Source organism: Peromyscus eremicus, chromosome 15 (assembly GCF_949786415.1).
Source record: "Peromyscus eremicus chromosome 15, PerEre_H2_v1, whole genome shotgun sequence".
NCBI lineage: Eukaryota > Metazoa > Chordata > Mammalia > Rodentia > Cricetidae > Peromyscus > Peromyscus eremicus.
The window spans coordinates 73,200,176-73,218,148 of NC_081431.1; the positions used below are offsets into that span (position 1 = coordinate 73,200,176).

A 17,973-nucleotide genomic window follows, 5' to 3' on the forward strand; every position below is an offset into this window, starting at 1 on the left:
ACGCCCTCTTCTGGAACCTGAGGGTACACGCACCCACACATGCACATACACACACACAGACATACATAATTTGAAATTAAACACTTTGTTTCTTGAAGATAAAAACTGTCACATTTCTCACAAAGTTAACTTTGTTTCACTTAAAGGTCTATCTTCCTTTCTGAAATGGTCTCTTTCTTTGCTTCCCATTGGTGCCCATTCCCCTTTTTTATGAAATGATTATGACAGATAAACTGCATTTGATCAAATTCAAGTGGCCACTCTGTGTCCATCTCCCTCACCCACATAGTAGCTTAAATCTCCGTATCACCATAATGGCATTCAATGAAGGGATCAGCTTCTGTGCATGGTACACAGAGCCCTGGCCATCTTCTCCACGTGCTCCCCTCCAACAACATCAAGTTGCCTCTAAAACCAAACTCATGAGTCCATATTACAGTTTCCTTTGCCAGAATCCTGCCCCACCCCCAAAACCTCCTCAGCAAACGTCTGACAGAAGCACCCCATCCTCAGGGCACCTTTCAGTGATAAGGTGCAGTGCCTTGACCTTGTTATCCTCCTGCCTCAATCTCCCAGCTGCTAATTTTTCAAGCAGGGGATAATGCAGCTGGCTCTAAAGCCTGGCTTAATGTCTCTTTTGATGTTTTGTTCTTTGAATTATTCTCTACAGCAGTTACTAAACAAGACACAGTTTCAGAATCACAGAAGCAAACGTAACTATTCCAGCTTTAATAACAGCCGAAAAGGAGGCAGCCAGAGGGCATTCCAGATAGCAGGGTAACTGTCTTAGATCAAGACAGCAGAGTGAAGCATCTTCCTGTGTCCTGAAACTAATCCAAACACTGAAAACCTGAAACCTCAGGCCTACTCTTAAGGAGCTCCCTTGCGAGGATAAAAAACCAAAAATAAATAAATAGATAGATAGATAAATAAATAAATAAATAAATAAATAAATAGCAAAGTGGGAGAATATGCTCTGAGAATATCAAAACGGGCTCCCTTTTGAGGATAAAAAAACATAGATAGATAGATAGATAGATAGATAGATAGATAGATAGATAGATAGATAGAGATAGACAGATAGACAGACAGACAGACAGATGGCAAAGTGGGAGAATATGCTCTGAGAATACCAAAACACTGAATGCACACGTAGCTGTCATCATGTGCAGACTCCCAGCCTATCTCTAATAGCCATAGACTGACAGACGTTAAGATAGAGTGGTCTCGCCGGGCGGTGGTGGCGCACGCCTTTAATCCCAGCACTCGGGAGGCAGAGCCAGGCGGATCTCTGTGAGTTCGAGGCCAGCCTGGGCTACCAAGTGAGTTCCAGGAGAGGCGCAAAGCTACACAGAGAAACCCTGTCTCGAAAAACCAACAAAAAAAAAAAAAAAAAAAAAAAAAGATAGAGTGGTCTCAGGTCCCCGTTTCCTTTCACACTTGCAGCTTAAGCTGCGTGGCAACAACAGAAGGCAGGTGCCTTGGAAGGAGCTCCCAGCAGACATGTAGTATCCACGCTAAATTCAGATTCAGCAAAGACTCTTCCCAGGCCCTCAACACAGACCTCCAACTTCCGGATTATTTTGTTCTGATGTTTAGAAAACAGCCCTCAAATACAACTTAGGGCAGACCATTATCAGTAACAGTTTTCAAAGTCTCAAATGAAAGACTCTCTGGAACGTGAATTATTCATTGTTCCCACCCGGGTATTGGTTTCCTAAACAGCCGGTAACCCTGACAACAGGCAATTACAAGGTAAAAAAAACCACCATCACCATATCCAGGAGATTACCAACATAGAAATTTAAGCAGAGATATGGCATCTTCCAATAGGACTGTTTTCAGCCAAAACAAAACTCCTGTTCGATTTTAGCTAAACCAGGCTTAGTCTAAGGAGATCTTGGGCCAAGATGGCTGAGCAGATAGAGGCACTTGCTGCCAAGCCTGATGGGCCGAGTTCAAGCCCAGAACCCACATAAAGAAGAGCACCAACTCCTGCAAGTCATCCCCTGACCTCCACATGCATACCCATGCACATACAAAAAAATAAATTAATACAAAAATGCAAACAAGCTGGAGACACGCGCCCTTTAAGATCCCACTTCCCTACGGTGGAAGACCAATGTACAGAGTTACTGTGAACAGTTGTATTGGCTTCAGTTAAGGGCCTGGAAATGTCCCTCAGAGACAAGAGATTATGTCTGCCAGGAGCACCACTCCTAGGACAGCAGGATAGTGAACAGGTTGCTCCTAGAGCATCAGCTGCACTCAGCCGTAAACACAATCCTGCTTTCTGTGGGAGCTCTCCCAGTCCCTCAGCACTGTCTGAGCCCGGGCAAATCCTCCATGGAAGAAGACAGAGGATGGGCAAGAGGACTGTGTGAGCACCGTGTGCTGAGGGGCTCCCTCTAACTTTTGCCACCTGACAGAATCTCCCCTTCGAAAGGGGGAGTACTGGAAGGCGGAAAGCGCGCCCTCTACTAGCTTGTTTTTCTTCCAGCTGCAGCTGGAGAAACTCAGATGTTCCCGGTCAGTAGACTCTTTCTGAAGATAGTGTAGTTATATTAACAAATGCTTTGAGATGGTAAAAACAGATTTATCCCCATAACCAACATCCCAAGAACATAAAGGAGCAGAGAAAAACTAAAAGCGCACAAAAGCCCCGCTGGGGACACCTGGCCAGCCTTTGCTTCTGTGTGTCCTTCTAGGCTTCAAAGTTATCAACTTTACTACCCTAATAACCTGCAGGCTTTGTGATCTCCGCTGCCTAGCTGCAAATAACACTCGCAGCAACAAGTTCTTTACTTTCTATCCATGGGTATAGGTTAACAAGATTATAAACTGCCCTGCATCTTTTTCTTGGCTTCCAAATCCATCGGTAATAACTACACTTTCCAGAATACAAAAATTGCCTACCTTTCCCAGTGGTCATGTTGTCAGCGATCTGGTAGGAGATAAAAATGCTGTGAGTCCTCCTCACAAGCAGCTGAGGCATCAGCAGACTTTCCTCCCACACCTTCTTCAGGAAAGCCAGTATGTGACAACTGCCACCTCACTCCAAAATAAAAGCCTAGACCCGCCTGCCGTTTTCACAACAGCAAGGGGAGGGGACTGCCTCTATCTGTCTTTACTCAGATAATAAGAGTCTTCTTTACAGCTTACTCAGGCTTTACAAACCGACTCTCCACTCCCTTTAGAAACACCCTTTCCCTAACTACCACGCACCACGCACCACCAGACAAGTGATCTCAGTCCCTGCTGCTCACTCCACTGAAGCTGCGGAGAGAAGGTGATCTCCTAGGCTATTTTGAGTGGGCTTCTCCTCAGCACAGCTCAACACATTTGCTGGCTTGGGAGCACATTACCCACATATCTGCGAGTCTGGAGATACTTTCCGAAGACCCTGAACTCTCCAAGCCTGAGAGTCGCACAGCTTAATAACCAAGCAGAGGAGAATGGGACCATTCTCCACCTGACCACTTAGGCAGCACCCTGCCTCTAAAGCCCTGTAGGTGGGTAATGGAGGGTTGGCTGCCTAACAAAGGTTCGCCTTTAAATGAACGCTTTGTCCTCTGCACACCTGGCAACAGCCTTACCTAACGTGCTCATCAGTGGTTTGTTTTCAGGCTCAGAGAGTCCTCACCTCCACCAAAGTTGAACCATGTAACATTTTGCAAGTTATTTTCAACTGTAAAAATGTAAGGAAGGCCACATTTGGCAGCAGAATCATACCCTAGGTGCGTTCGTGTACGTAACAAATAACAGTTTCATCATTATCTGTTCATTTAGTGTGTGTGTGGCTTTATCTCTACACAGTATTTTGTTCTTTCCTTTAGATACATATTATGGCATTTCCAGGCATTTAACCAACATGATGCTTTCCAGATTCCCTCATCGACATGTTAGCCTCTCTTAGGAAACAACACCATGTGAATTTTCTAACCCAATTAGGTCCCTGGCCTCATGTCAATCAAACATAATTCAAGACTGTTAAGTGGCTGTAGGTAAAGGATACTGCTTAGTCCGTAATTAATGCTCTTTCATGCTGAGGGCCGAATTCTCCTGTAAGCACAGCACATCTGCTTGATTTAAAAAAACCTTACACAGAAAATAATTTGCTTTTTGAAAACCATAGAAGGGAAAACTGTAATCTGTTCTTCAAGGGGTTTGCTAATTATATGGAGATGGAAAAAAGAAAAAAAAAACATCTATACAACAACATATTTTTAATGCCCATATTTTTGCCAGACAAAGCTGAACGCCCCTGGGTAGCCTAGCAACGAGGAGGAATCCTCTACAGATGAATTGTTCTCTTCAGACAGCAAGCCCATTTTACACTGTTACTTGGCTATGTCTCCAGTGGTAATTTCAGTCACGATCATGTCACACTCACAAACAATGAAGCCCACTGCTTTAACAGGATACAATTTTAAGCATGTCAAGAAACAACCCAAGATGAGCATTATCTCTTACTTAGAGGTATTGCCCTTAACATTAGGGGGTTTTGTAAAAATATGTGTTCATGATAATTATTTTCAAGACCTGCACACACACACACACACACACACACACACACACACACACACACACATTAAAGTAGGAGGGTCTAGACAGGGAGAATAAAGGGCCAGCAGAGAAGAGGGGTAAGAAGGTCAATGGGGTAAATATGATCACAGTGGACCATTATACATGTATGAAATTGTCCAAAAGTTAAGTAATCTTTTAAAAAAAGTTTGTCCAAGTTAGTGCTAATTTAGAGCTCCTGTTTCTGATTGAAAATAGCATCACCATTCACAGGTAACAAAAGGAAAAGAAAGAGATGCATCACTTCATCAAAGTCTTAGATTTTATCACATACAAGGGATGACCTGCAGAATGGGGGGGGGGGGCATCTGCCAATTATTTATGAGCTGAGTCTTATGATCCAGACGTCTAGAAAGAATCCATACAGCTCAAAGCATGAAGACTTAAAATAGCACAGCTTAAAATGAGCAAAGGGGTCGGTAAGATGGCTTAGCAGGTAAGAGTGCTTGCTGCCAAGCCTTAGTTCGATCCCCGGGACTCCCACGGTGGACCGAGAGAACTGACTCCAGGAAATTATCTGCCAGCCTCCAGTTGAGTGCCATGGTGTGCGTATGTACAAATGAATGTGATTTTTACATTAAATGTGGAGACTGCTTGGAGCAGAAGGCGCATCAACATGTCTAATAATTCCAGCGCACGTTCTGACTGCCACAATACCATTGCCAGGGAGCTGACTCTACCATGTGGAAACACTTCAAAGTGACTGACAGAGGTCACCTTCCATCGCTATGGTCTGAGGAAGAGACTGTGCAGTCACCATCACACAGAATCAAGTGCCCAGCAAACCACTGGATTCCAACACGGTGACTCACTTGTTCCAGATAAGGAAGACACTGGCTGTGTGGTGACTGAGTGACAGCTGACAGCAGACCCCAGGAGCAACTATGAGACAGCTAATTAGAAACAGAATAGCTGCTGTGAGATTCCTGGGGACATGCTGTGTAGAAGAACTGCTAGTATTTCTTACATCTATCCCGGAGTGCTGACATGAGGCCACTCGGTTGTTGCACGGTCGTAACTGGTACAGATAAAGAACAATGGCCGCAGTGCACAACATAACCCTGCAGGTTACAACCTGGGATCTAAGGCCACTGCAGCAACAGCAGGTAGACAGAGTCCACCAGCTCCCTTCCCTGGAAGGCACAACTGAGGCAATCTGACACTGCACTTACATGCCTGTCTGCTGTTATGTCAGATGATTTCAGACCTGTCAGAAGCAGAGGCTGGAGGAGCAACAGAATCAATCCCAAATTCTGAGTTCTTACAGAAGCTGAGAATGACATTCGTCTCGCTGCGTTAGCAGAGAGAGACTAAACATTATCATTAGTGCACGGAATCCATGATGCCACCTGTAACACTAGAGAGGGCCCTGGATTGGAGAGGGAACCTCTCCTGCTCCTCCTAGCTCTAAATAGGTTAAAACTCCATCTAAATAAAAACAATGATTTCAGGAGGAAACTGAATGCATAGTCCAGTATCTTGAAATACTTTTTTTAAATCACAAGTGTGAATTTACTTTCTATTGGCATCCTTTTTATGCTGAGAGGAAGGGAGGGAGGGGGTGAGGAAGAGAGGGAGGGAGGGAGGGGGTGAGGGAGGGAGGGGACTGAATGATCATTTGGGGTGTCAGCTCCATCGGGGCGCTGTGCTAAGGGTTCCACACATTATGTTAGCATTCTGCAAATCTTCACAGGGCGCCTCATTCTGCAGACATGCAAACAGCAGACAGGCACTTCCAGAGTTTACCTGCTTGCCCCAGGCTGCAAAGCTAAAGAGTGGCAGGAGGGGACACACAGGCAGGATGTTTATACATCTCAATTCCCTGCCAGCTGTTCCCCGATACTGGCTGCACTTCTGCTGGGGGGACATGGGCACTCACACACCAGTCACCACCCACCGAACAGCATTTATCCATCCTAACACTGACCAAAGCCTGGTAAAACTTCAAATCAGGAACCTAAATGACACAGATCACGGAAAAGACACTATTTTAGAGCTGAAGTAGTGTCTCTATTCATGAATCAGGCCACAGAGAAACCATGATAGTGCATGCCTTTAATCCAGCACTTGGGAAGCAGAGGCAAGGGGAATTTCTATGAGTTCAAGGCCTGCTTGGTCAAGTTCTAGGACAGTACTACAGAGCAACACTGTCATCCCTGCCCCCACAAAAAAAAGAAAGAATTTAGCATGGATAGATGGTACCTATTGGGTAAACTCTGAAACAACTGTGCTGTGCAAGAAGCCAAACAGAAAAGCCAGGTAGTGTTTTATTCCGTCTGTACAGAACGTCCACAATGGCAAAACCATAGACAGAGACTGAGTTAAAGGCTTCATTTGCTGTTAGGGTGTCTTCACACTCTAGTAGGGACGATGTAACACACAAACAAGGCAGGTGATAGTCCTTTAGCAGATAGGAACCCTGTGTTCTTTCCTGATTGAAGTTTACTCAGTGTGTCAGCAAAGGGTTACAGGAGCCACCTTCTCCTTCTCACCAAGTGTACCGGCAAACGTCGTGAAAATAAGTTTATTATTTCTTTTCCCCCATTGCTATTTATACTAGTCAGCTTTCTTTCTCCGTAGAACCAAGTCAGGGATCTCACACACACACACACACACACACACACACACACACACACACACACACACACACACACTCAACTCTGTTGGCAATTGATCCCTGGATGGCTTTTCATTCTTATAGTAATTTACTTCTGTCTTTTCTTCCTTTTGGGAATCACAAAAGTGACCCGTTTGTCCTCAAATACCATCAAAATTATGGTGAAGGCCAGCCAAGGTGTCGAATCGACAGGCCATGACTCACATATCACGGTATTTATCCCACACCTGGCACAGGCCAGAGACTGCTGGGAAGGACTGGGCTATGCTCAGTGGGAATAAAGGAAAGTAAGGGATACAGTGAAGACCCTACCCCACAAGTAAGCAAGTCTTCTCCAGTGAGATTGCTAGAGTATCAAATGGGGGCGGGGGCAGAGAGCCCCAGGAAGGCCCTGACCACAGTGCTCTGGGGCCTCCACTAGGAAGATCAGGACGGACGGGCGAGGGGGTAATGCACATTCCATCGTTAAATCGTCATGTGCTGTATGAGTTCACTGAGAAGTCGGCTCTGGAAGCAAGGCTGGCACCCCAACTTCAGGCCCAAGCATGTTGATGCCAAGTGTCTTCCAAGACCCCCTTTTAAGGGCTAGGCTGGCCCCACTGACACTGTGACAGGGCAGCAAGAAAACAAAATAGCCCAAAAGTAAAACACTGTACCCCTGAAAACAGATGGCAAGCTGTTAACCAACAGAGTGCCTGCAGCAGGAAAGAGAAGCTGCAAGGTTGGCAATGAGAAGCTCAGCCTCGGAGAGAAAGTTCTACTGGGGACTCCAGCTGACTGTCTCATCCTCCCCCATCCGTTTCTGCTGGATACTGTGAGCACCCAATTTGATGGTGCCATCTCTTATCTGTTGCTATTTGTTCTTTTACTTGGGAACCTCACCCAAGAGGACATTCTTCCTACCTGGGGCTCTCTCCTCATGAACTTCAAGTGGCTGCCATAAAGGGGCTTGCTTCCCCAGCAGGCTTTGGCTGGATGTTCTGAGGACCTGATTTGATGATGCTTTACTATCTATTACCTATTTATTCTTTCACTTGGTTTGCTGTACATTTAAGAAACTCATTCATTTACAACCGCAAGTAGAGCTACTATTGGAGATCATTCTCCATACCACATGCATCAGAAGAGGCCATAATGATACCAGGGACCAGTATTTCAGGAAGTGGGAGTCGTGAGCACAGAGATGCTCAGAATGTTCTAACTTAGCATGGCAGGAGCAGAGAGAACTTTCAGAAAGAAAGAACGATGTTAGAAGAGGGGTCTAGGCCACACTACCAGGCCTGGGGACCACTAAATTGCAGTCTGGCTGTGAGTATGAATGGGTGATCAACAACACCTCATTTGCATCCTAGCAGGATTACTCTGGATGCTAAATGAACACAGACTATGGACATGGGGGAGGAGGAGGAGCCAAATGTCCGGATCCTGCCAGGACAGCGCAGGCAAAGTACCCCGAGGTCTGCACCAGCCAGTTAGTGGAACCATGAGAGAATGGATTAGCTTGTGGATCAATGGAGCTTCTGAAACAAAGCCAGTGGTAAGTCCACCGGCCTGGAAAAGTAAATGGAGGAAACCTGACTTTTAAGACCTAGAAAACCTTATTGAAACATCTAGTATCCATTCAGAAATAGCTCAAAAGCATTATTGCCATGAAACTGAAAAATGCAAAAATGGAGACTGGTTTTCCCACTCACCATTTGCAGACTGTATCATATTTCCAGACTTTTGGACTTCATCAAATTTTGTAAAAATGACATTCAACCTGTTTGAAAACAAAACATATATATATGGAATATCAATATCACCATTTATGATTAACAAACACTATTAAGTTGACTGCCCCTGACATCTTAGTTTTATTTTGGTTGCTGTGATAAAATACCCTAACAAAAGCAGGCGAGGAGAGGAAGGGTCTATCTCAGCTCACAATTCCAGGTTACAGTCCATCTCTGTAGAGAAGTCAAGTCCACAGAAGCAGTTAGTCACACCCACAGTCAAGAGGAGAGAGAATGAATACACACATTCTTCTAATCAGCTCCCGTGCATATAAAAAATCCCTCCCAAGGGAACTGTGTTGCCCACAATGGGCAGGTTTTCCCACTTTAACTAACATAGTCAAGACAACCCCCAGGGACATGATCACAAGCCAAGCCAATGTAGATAGGCGCTCCTTGAGATGCTCAGCTGATCCTAAATTGTAGCAAGTTGATAATTAAAACTAACCATCAGCCCCCACACCCAAAATGACCAATTATAAAAGCCACTTAGCAAGAAGAGTAACTCCGTCAGTAATGGATAATATCCAGTAACTGAACACCTAGAATGGCTCCATCACTGGTTTAAGGACTCAGGCTAAAAGATCACACTTGGGGCTCAAGTGCTAGCGCTATGGGTAACAGTGCTGCTGCACAAGCATGAGGACCTGAGTTCGAATCCCCAGTACCAATGTTAAAACTGGTTGCGGCCATGCACACATCTGTAACCACATAACCACAACACTGTGAGGGGTGAGAAACAGGAGGACCACCAGGTCTCCCTGACCACCAGCCTAGCTTCAGTTTCAGTGAGAAAGCCTGTCTCAAAGGGAATAAGGTGAGTGAGTGACAGAGCAGGACACCCGATATCCTACACACACACAATAAATAGAAAACTTTAATTTGTTTTAAAAGTTCGCATTTCTCCTGCTTCTTTTGAAGCAGACTGCTACTTTGGATAAAGTTTTCACAATGTGCTATTTTCACACTACAGGCTTTCTTTGACTTGTGATAATTCCAAACGTTATAAATAACTCCTTCTAAAAACAATGTTGTGACTGAACACGCTTCAGCTCAAGAAATCTACACGACACTTCTAATAGCAGATTATCGCGCCTTGGCATTTAAATGTAAGCAAAACTGCTGATGGGTCAAAACAGTCTATCCTAGTTGACACGGAAACGAAGGGAACAGACACGCGATGGAACATCACCTGGAAGCAGACGCAGAGGCCCCCAAGCAAAAGAGCTCGCTCACTCTGCGTGAGACAAACACCACACCAATGTGCCAAACCACAGCACTCTGCATCCAAACAGCTGCCGCCTGCCTGTTCCTGGGACCAGGCTAGTCGTTAGCGCTTTCCTGCCCTCCCTTCCTAAGAGCTAACCATTTCACACATACGTCTTTTCTGAGCCAGAATGGAAACTCCTTGGAGGATAAGATGGGAGCCATGCTCTCTTGGTAACAATGCAGAGGGTCACCTGAGAGTCACAGCATGGTACCAGAGAGCTAGTACTTTGCCATGTTGCTGCCTTCTCTCTGGAATACTAAATACTCTCTGGAATACTAAATACTTCACACACACTGGTCTTAGTTCATTCATTTACTCATTCATGCAACAAATGCTTGCATGTCCATTCGGTACCTACCTCAAAGCTAACTAGACACCGAACGAGAAGGTTGCTTCCCTCTGAAGCTTAAAGTCGAAGGAACAGGCAAGCCAAGAACACTACTGCAGATGAAGGGGTGAAACTGCCATCTCCGGTGCCTCCCCCTCCTATCCCACAGGAGAGATCACTAATCTTTTCAAAGCTCCCAGGTCCAGGAACAGCTTCAGAGTCCTTCCCAAATTTACTCCAGACCACCACTACCCACAAATCAAAGTGGAGACCGAAATAAAAGTCCAACCACCACCTCAGGGCCAGACATGAGTAACACTCTCACTCACATTCAAATCCAGTGGTTACTAAAGATCCGGAAAGACGGCTTAATGTCAATTCTTAAGATGTTTCCATCACCTTCCCTTTTAAAGCAACAAAGACCTTGGATGGATGGACAAGCCTATAAATAGGCTCACTGCCCAGGTTGCCAGGGTGTGCCCTGACTTGGGTACCATTTATTGTGTCACAACCACACCCTCTGCCATGCCAGGAACATGCCAGCAGGTTTACAAGTTAGGGCAGAGGTATCCCTTTCATCTGGCTGTCTCTGAAGTTTCTGGAAGAAGGTGAGCATTACTTACATTCTTGGGACAGTCCCAGTTACAAAAGGCACTTGTGAAAACAGTATTGTAGGTCTCTCCAAGGGGTGAGGTCTACACACTGTGGTAGCCTTAACAACCAGGCAGGAGAACATCCAAAGAAACATCACTGTTCCTGGTACCTATCTTCACCTGGAATTCTCCCAGACAGAATGCCCTTTCCATCACTGCCACAGTCCGGGTTAACTCCCTCATTCTTTGCTCAGTAGTGCCCCCATCAGGGCTCCCATCATGGTTACACCTCAGAGACCTGCACCCTGGCTGTGGGCAGCTGAACACCAACAAGCATTCCTTAGGCATGGAGTACTGACTTCATCTGCTGGCTTCCAACACAGCAATTTCAGAGGCCTCTCCCGGACACCGTCAATGGCACAGATATAAACAGGTGAGTTCCAGGTCTCTACCCTAGTTTCTCTTCTGTTGTGGTAATAAGACACCTGACAAGAAGCAGCTTAGGAGAGATAGGGTCTATTCCAGCTCACAACTCCAGGCTACAGTCCATCACAGCAGGGGAGTCGGGGCAGCACACCACCAAACAGTCACATTTAGCTGAGACCCAAGAGAAGCCATGTCTGCGTGCTCGCTCGATCTCCAAGTTCAGGATCCCCATGCGAAGAGGATAGCGACACCCAGAGTGGATTGGGTTGTCCCACAAAAATAAACTTAAAAACTCCCCACCCCAGACAAGCTCACAAGGCCAACCCAATGTAGACAAGCTCTTCCTGGGTGGTTCTACATTGGGTCAAATTGACAAGTAAAGCTGACCTCACACCATCTGAAGCTATCAAATGGTTTTATTTTTTAATCTTCAGATTTTAGTTTAACATCTTGTGGCTTGGGGTATGCCTCAGTGGTAAAGTACAGATTAGCATCCATGTAGCCTTGAATAAAACTCCCACTACCCTCAAAAAAGAAATTAATTTCTTTACTAGTTTGACAAATCACCACTACCATTTTGCTCTAGTTTTTCTGAATCTGAATATTTACATTAAATTCAACCCAAATAGTTGATTGTGCTGTAAGATTTATATTTAAATCTTTGCTAGAATTTTTTAATAATGTAAAATATAAATTTGAAGTCATCCCTAAGAAACAAATCCTGAGAATCTCAGTCAACAAACTTCATCCAAACAGTAAGAGCTTCTCTTGCTCAGCTTAAGTCTCCCCTCCTGAATAAGGGTACCAAAGTTTCTAACATAGAGAGGGACCAAAATACACGAGTTGGGGCCAGTAAGATGCTCAGGCGGTAACAGTGCCTGCTGCCAAGTCTGACAACCTGAGTCTGACCGCCAGAACCCATAAGGTGTAAGACGAGAACCACCTCCCACAGTCTGTCCTCTGCGTACCACATGCATGCTCTGTGTGTGTGTGTGTGTGTGTGTGTGTGTGTGTGTGTGTGTGCACATCTTCTACAACTATCTACCATCTAGCTCTGCCATCCCTCACTTTCTCTCTCATACACACAAGTAAATAAGTGTGCATGTGTGCGTGTGCGTGTGCGTGTGTGTTTAAAGAAAAGAAGATTTTTGAGAAAACCTCGGTGGTGCAGGCCTTTAATCTCAGTACTCACTACAGAAGCAGAGGACAGCCTAGTCTACATGATAAACTCCAGGCTAGCCAGGGCAGCACAGTGAGACCTTGTCTCAAATACATACAGACAGACAGACAGACAGACATATATAAATACACACACACACACACACACACACACACACACAAAAAAAAAAAAATCCCAACCTGAAGGAAGAGACTAAAGGAAAATCAAAGTTTAAAACTTGTACCAAGGACTGAGGAGATGGATCAGTGGCTAAAGTGTTTGTCCCCTGAGCACAAGGACCGGAGTTCAGATCCCCGGAACTCATGTACATGCTGCATAGATGAGATGGCCCTCCTGTAAATCTGGTCTCAGAAAGCTGAGACAAGGGATCCCTAGAGCAAGCTCTGAGTTTGAGTGGGAACCTTACCGCAATAAATAAGGCGGAAAAGTGACTGAGGATGGTTACTGACAGCAACCTTGGGCCTTCATATGGACGCTAGCTGGTTTTATGCCAACTTGACACAAGCTAGAGTCATCTGAAAGGAGGGAGCCTCAATTAAGACAATGCCTCCATAAAATCCAGCTGTAAGGCATTTTCTTAATTAGTGATCAATGGGAGGGGGCCCAGCCCATGGTGAGCGGTTCCATCCCTGGGCTGGTGGTCCTGAGTTCTATAAGAAAGCAGGCTGAGCAAGCCATGATGAGCAAACCAGTAAACAGCACTCCTCCACGTTCCTGCCCTGTCTGAGTTCTTGTCCTGACTTCCTTCGATGATGGACGGTGATGAGGAAGTGTAAGCTGAATAAACCCTTTCCTCCCTCAAGGTGCTTTGTTTATGGTGTTTCATCACAGCAATAGCAAGAGTGACTAAGACAATGTGTATATGTGCACATGTACTCACACACGAGCCCATACATGTACAAACACACACATATGAACCCATACATACACACATGCACATCACAATCACAGTTTAAGCCATCAGCCACAGCCTCAGCTTGATTCCCAGAATCCACATAAAGTAGAAGGACACAGTCAAGAGTTGTCCTCTGATCTCTATATGGGTGCCATGGTACACCCACCATCAAAGACATAAAATAAATGTAATTTAAAAATTAAAGCACTTTTATTCCCATCTGATTATCTCATGTGCATCACAGGGTCCTGGAGTCAGGCTCCACCCACTGTTCGAAGCAGACCTGCATCAAGGTCACATGACCTGACACACCACGGCAAATGACTCCTATGCTCTATTTCAACACACCATGCCACATCCCCAGCGACCAGGACTCCAGAAACTCTTCCATGAAACAGAGCAGAGAAAATGAAAAAGCCAAGTCCAAAGAAATGAGTCTTGGCTCTGACTCATTACTGTGTGACCTCTCAAAAGTCAGTTTGAGTCTCTGGGCCCCTGTGGTTTCTAGGGACATAGAGACAGGCTTGGGGAGTTGTGCCCCTATAGGATTGTCAAAGATATAGAAAGTCTGCTGTTACACTCTATTTTTTAATTCTATCTCTAATGAGCCATTTCTAGCTCAAGTGTTCTCGGGCCTAGTGAGGGGCTGTTTCCACTGAAAGTGACACTGCTCAACAGAACACTAACTTGAAGATGTATCCCCAGGGTCTCCACTACTTATATGGAGGTGTGTATTAGAACGGCTTCCTTCACTAAACCAAATGTGTAAGTACCTGCTGCATTAGGTGCTGGGTGTACACAAGATAGAGGACCACAAAATGATGAGTGCTGACTGTCTCAATACCAACACCTTTGAAAGATGTGGGACATTGTAGTGTTCTGAATAAGAATTGCCCCTATAGGCTCATAGTTGAAATCTTGGTCTCTAGTTAGTGGAAGTGTTTGGAAAGGATTACAACAGTGGTTCTCAAGCCTCCTAATGCTACAACCCTTTAATATAGTTCCTCCTGCTCTGGAACCATAAAATAAACCCCCAACCACAAAATTATTTTCATTGCTACTTCATAACTAATTTTGCTTCTGTTATGAATTGTAATGTAAATAGTTGTGTCTTCTGAAGGTCTTAGGTGACCCCTGTGAAAGGGTCATTTGACCCTCAAAAGGGTTGCACCAGACAGGTTGAGAATCACTGGATTAGAAGGTGTGGCCTTGAGGTGGTGTGTCACTGGAGGTGACTTGAGATTTCAAAAGCCCCTGCCATTCCCAGTTAGCTGTCTGCAAATGTAAGCTCTCTGCTACTGCTCCAGCTCCACGCCTTCCTGCCTGCTGCCGCGGTCCCCCGCCTATGATGGTCATCCAAGTAACCCTCTGGACCCACAAGCCCCAATTAAATGCTTTCTTGCGTAAGATGCTTTGCTCATTGTGGTGGTTTGAATGAAAATGGCACCCATAGGCTTATGGGAAAACAGCACCTTACAAAGGAGTTAGCCTTGTTGGAATAGGTGCAGCCTTGATAGAAACAGTGTATCACTGGGGGTAGGCTGCTCAAGTCAGGCCCAGTGGCACTCTCTCTTCCTGCTGCCTGCTGATCCAGATGTAGAACCCTCAGTTCCTTCTCCAGCACCACGTCTGCCTGCATGCCACCATGCTTCTTGCCATGATGATAATGAACTAAATCTCTGAACTGTAAGCCAGCCCCGGGTAAATGTTTTCTTTTGTAAGAGCTGCCGTGGTCACGGTGTCTCTTCACAGTGGTAGAAACTCTAAGGCACTCATGGTGTTTTGTCACAGCAACAGAAAAGTAACTAACACAGACGTTGGTACCAGGGAGTGGGCCAGTGCTGTGACAGGCCTGACCACGCTGGGTTTGGGTATTTTCTGGGGGGAGGGGAGCAGGGGATGTGGAAGACTTTGGACTAGGAAAGTGGTTGAATGCTGTAAGCAGAGCTTAGTGGGTCACTCTAGTAAGAGCTCGGAAGACAGTAGTGCTGACAGCAACGTGGACTGTGGGGGCCTGGCTCCTGAAATGTAGACTGTGGGGGCCTGGCTCCTGAAATGTGGACTGTGGGGGCCTGGCTCCTGAAATGTGGACTGTGGGGGCCTGGCTCCTGAAATGTGGATGATGGAGGCCTGCTCACGAAGACGTTTCATAGAAGAATGTTAACTAGACACAATTCTCCTGATATTTTGGCAAAGAATGTGCTTTTTGCCCCTGTCCTAAAAATCTGCCTGAGGCTTAACTGAAGAGTTCTGGATTAATTTTGTTGGCAGAGGAGATGTCAAGACAGCCTCATGTTGACTCTGTTGTATAGCTATTAGTAACCACTCTTCTGCAGATCTACAATGAAAAAGACCAAGTGGACCAAAAAGAAAATACAAAACACACGTTTGAAGAGAAAAAGAGCACTGGGAAATTTAATGTTAAAGCCTTGGTTGATGCCAAAAGAGGTGAAAAGAAATAAAATAAAGAGAATGAAATTCTCAAGGTGAAACTCCCATCTAGCTAACTGTGGAGGAAAGGGCCTAAAGAATGACCTATTCCTGAAGAGCAACAACAAATCAAAGGTTTATGCAAATGTAATTCAAGGATGGGGGCAGGTTCCATCCCAGGAAGGCAGCGGAACTTCCGCAGCTTTGGCACATGGATCTGGTGTTAAGAGTCATGAAGGAGTTATGGAGTCTTCCTCTGTGATTGAGGAAAGCCGCTGAGACCAGGCCTGTGGCAGTACAGTCCCCACATGGAGGCCTAGAGAGGTAACTGTATGACTCTGTGAAAGTGAAGCACGGATCACGTTGGAGACCTGAAGATGTTGGAGATGCCAGAGCCAGGTGGTATCTGCCAAGGAGAGCTGCTAACAGGGAGTGGAACCAGCCCAGGAGAGAGAAGTGTGTTGCAGTCAGACAAGCTGGAAGGGAAGAGACATCTAAGCCTTTTGACACTAGAAGTAAGCCTACAGGAACCAGAGCTTACTCTCCTGGTTTTCTGTCTTGCTTTGGACCAGCACTTCCTCATTTGCCCCCTTCCTCTCTTCTGGAATGTTAATGCATATTCTGGGCCATCACATGACAGAAGCATCTAAGCAGCGTTTCGGTTTTCCAGGGGTTTACAATTCAGAGATTGTCTGAGTCTTAGAAAAGACTTTGGACTTTTAAACCGCACTGAGCCTGTGACAGACTATGTGGCTGTCTGAAGTTGGACTAAACGCATTTTGCATTATGATATGGCTCCACACCTACAGGGGCCCAGAACGGAAGTGGTGGTTTGAATGAGAATGGCCTCTAGGGGCTCACATATTTGAATGCTTGGTCCCCAGTTGTCTGGAAAGGATTAGAAAGTGTGGCCTTGGAGGATGTGTGTCACTGGGGGTGGGCTTGGACCTTTCCAAAGACTCACTCCATGCCGCGTGCATGTGCGTGCTGCCTGCCTGGTGTGGATCAGATGTAAGCCCTCAACTACTACTCCAGCGCCATGCCTACCTGCCTGCTGCTACGCTCCTCAACGTGATGATCACGAACTCTAACCTCCTAGAACCACGAGCCCCGATGAAATGCTTTCTTTTATAAGTTGCCTTGGTCACAGTGTTCTGTAACTTAGGTATGGATGAGGCCAGATGTCGGCATGAGTATCTGAGGTAGGTGAGGGGGTGCGTGGAGGGAGCTGTGAAAGTCTGAGACCAACCTTGGGGGCCAACCGCTTTCCTTTCTGAGACAGAGTCACAACGGCCTAGAGCTCTTCAGTTCAGCTGGGCTGGCTGAGAAGGGAGCCCTAGTGATCTTCTAGTCTCCACCTCCCGTGCCACCACAGGCAACTTTTTAAAGTGACTTTTGAGGCTCAAACCTAGGCACCCATGCTCACAAGGCAAGCACGTTACTGAGTCGTCTCCCCGGCCCCCCAAGTCTTATTTTTGAGGGAATAAGATAAAAGGCTCCCACTGACGTCTGGTGTGGAGAGGACATCTAGCCACCAGCCTCACAACCATGCATTCTTTGAATAAAATTACCACATCAAAGACAGGAGCATGAACCTAGATGAAACCTGAAAAGGAGCAGGGGAGGGGGTGGAGGAAAAGGACCCACAAACATTTACAGAATCAATAAATGCGTACAACGTATTTGTAAGGGGCAGCAGGTAAAGGCACTTGCTGCCGAGTCTGACGTGAGTCAAGCCCCAGTGCTCACGAGGAGAGAACTAGTTCCTGTAAGCTGCCCTCTGACCTCCACACACGACACGGCCCAAGGACCCCATACACAGACACAAATACATACATAAAATTTTAAGTGGAAAAAGGAGAAAGTGAGCACTCA

General features: G+C 45.8%; 1 protein-coding gene across 1 annotated transcript in view; it reads right to left on the reverse strand.

The window, feature by feature from the left end:
• Clasp1 (cytoplasmic linker associated protein 1) overlaps window positions 1–17,973 on the reverse strand; it is a 241,274-nt gene that overhangs the window by 129,167 nt on the left and 94,134 nt on the right. Inside the window, exon 8 of the mRNA XM_059280301.1 lies at window positions 8,896–8,963. Coding sequence (XP_059136284.1) covers window positions 8,896–8,963 — 68 coding nt within the window. The remainder of the gene's footprint in view (window positions 1–8,895; window positions 8,964–17,973) is intronic.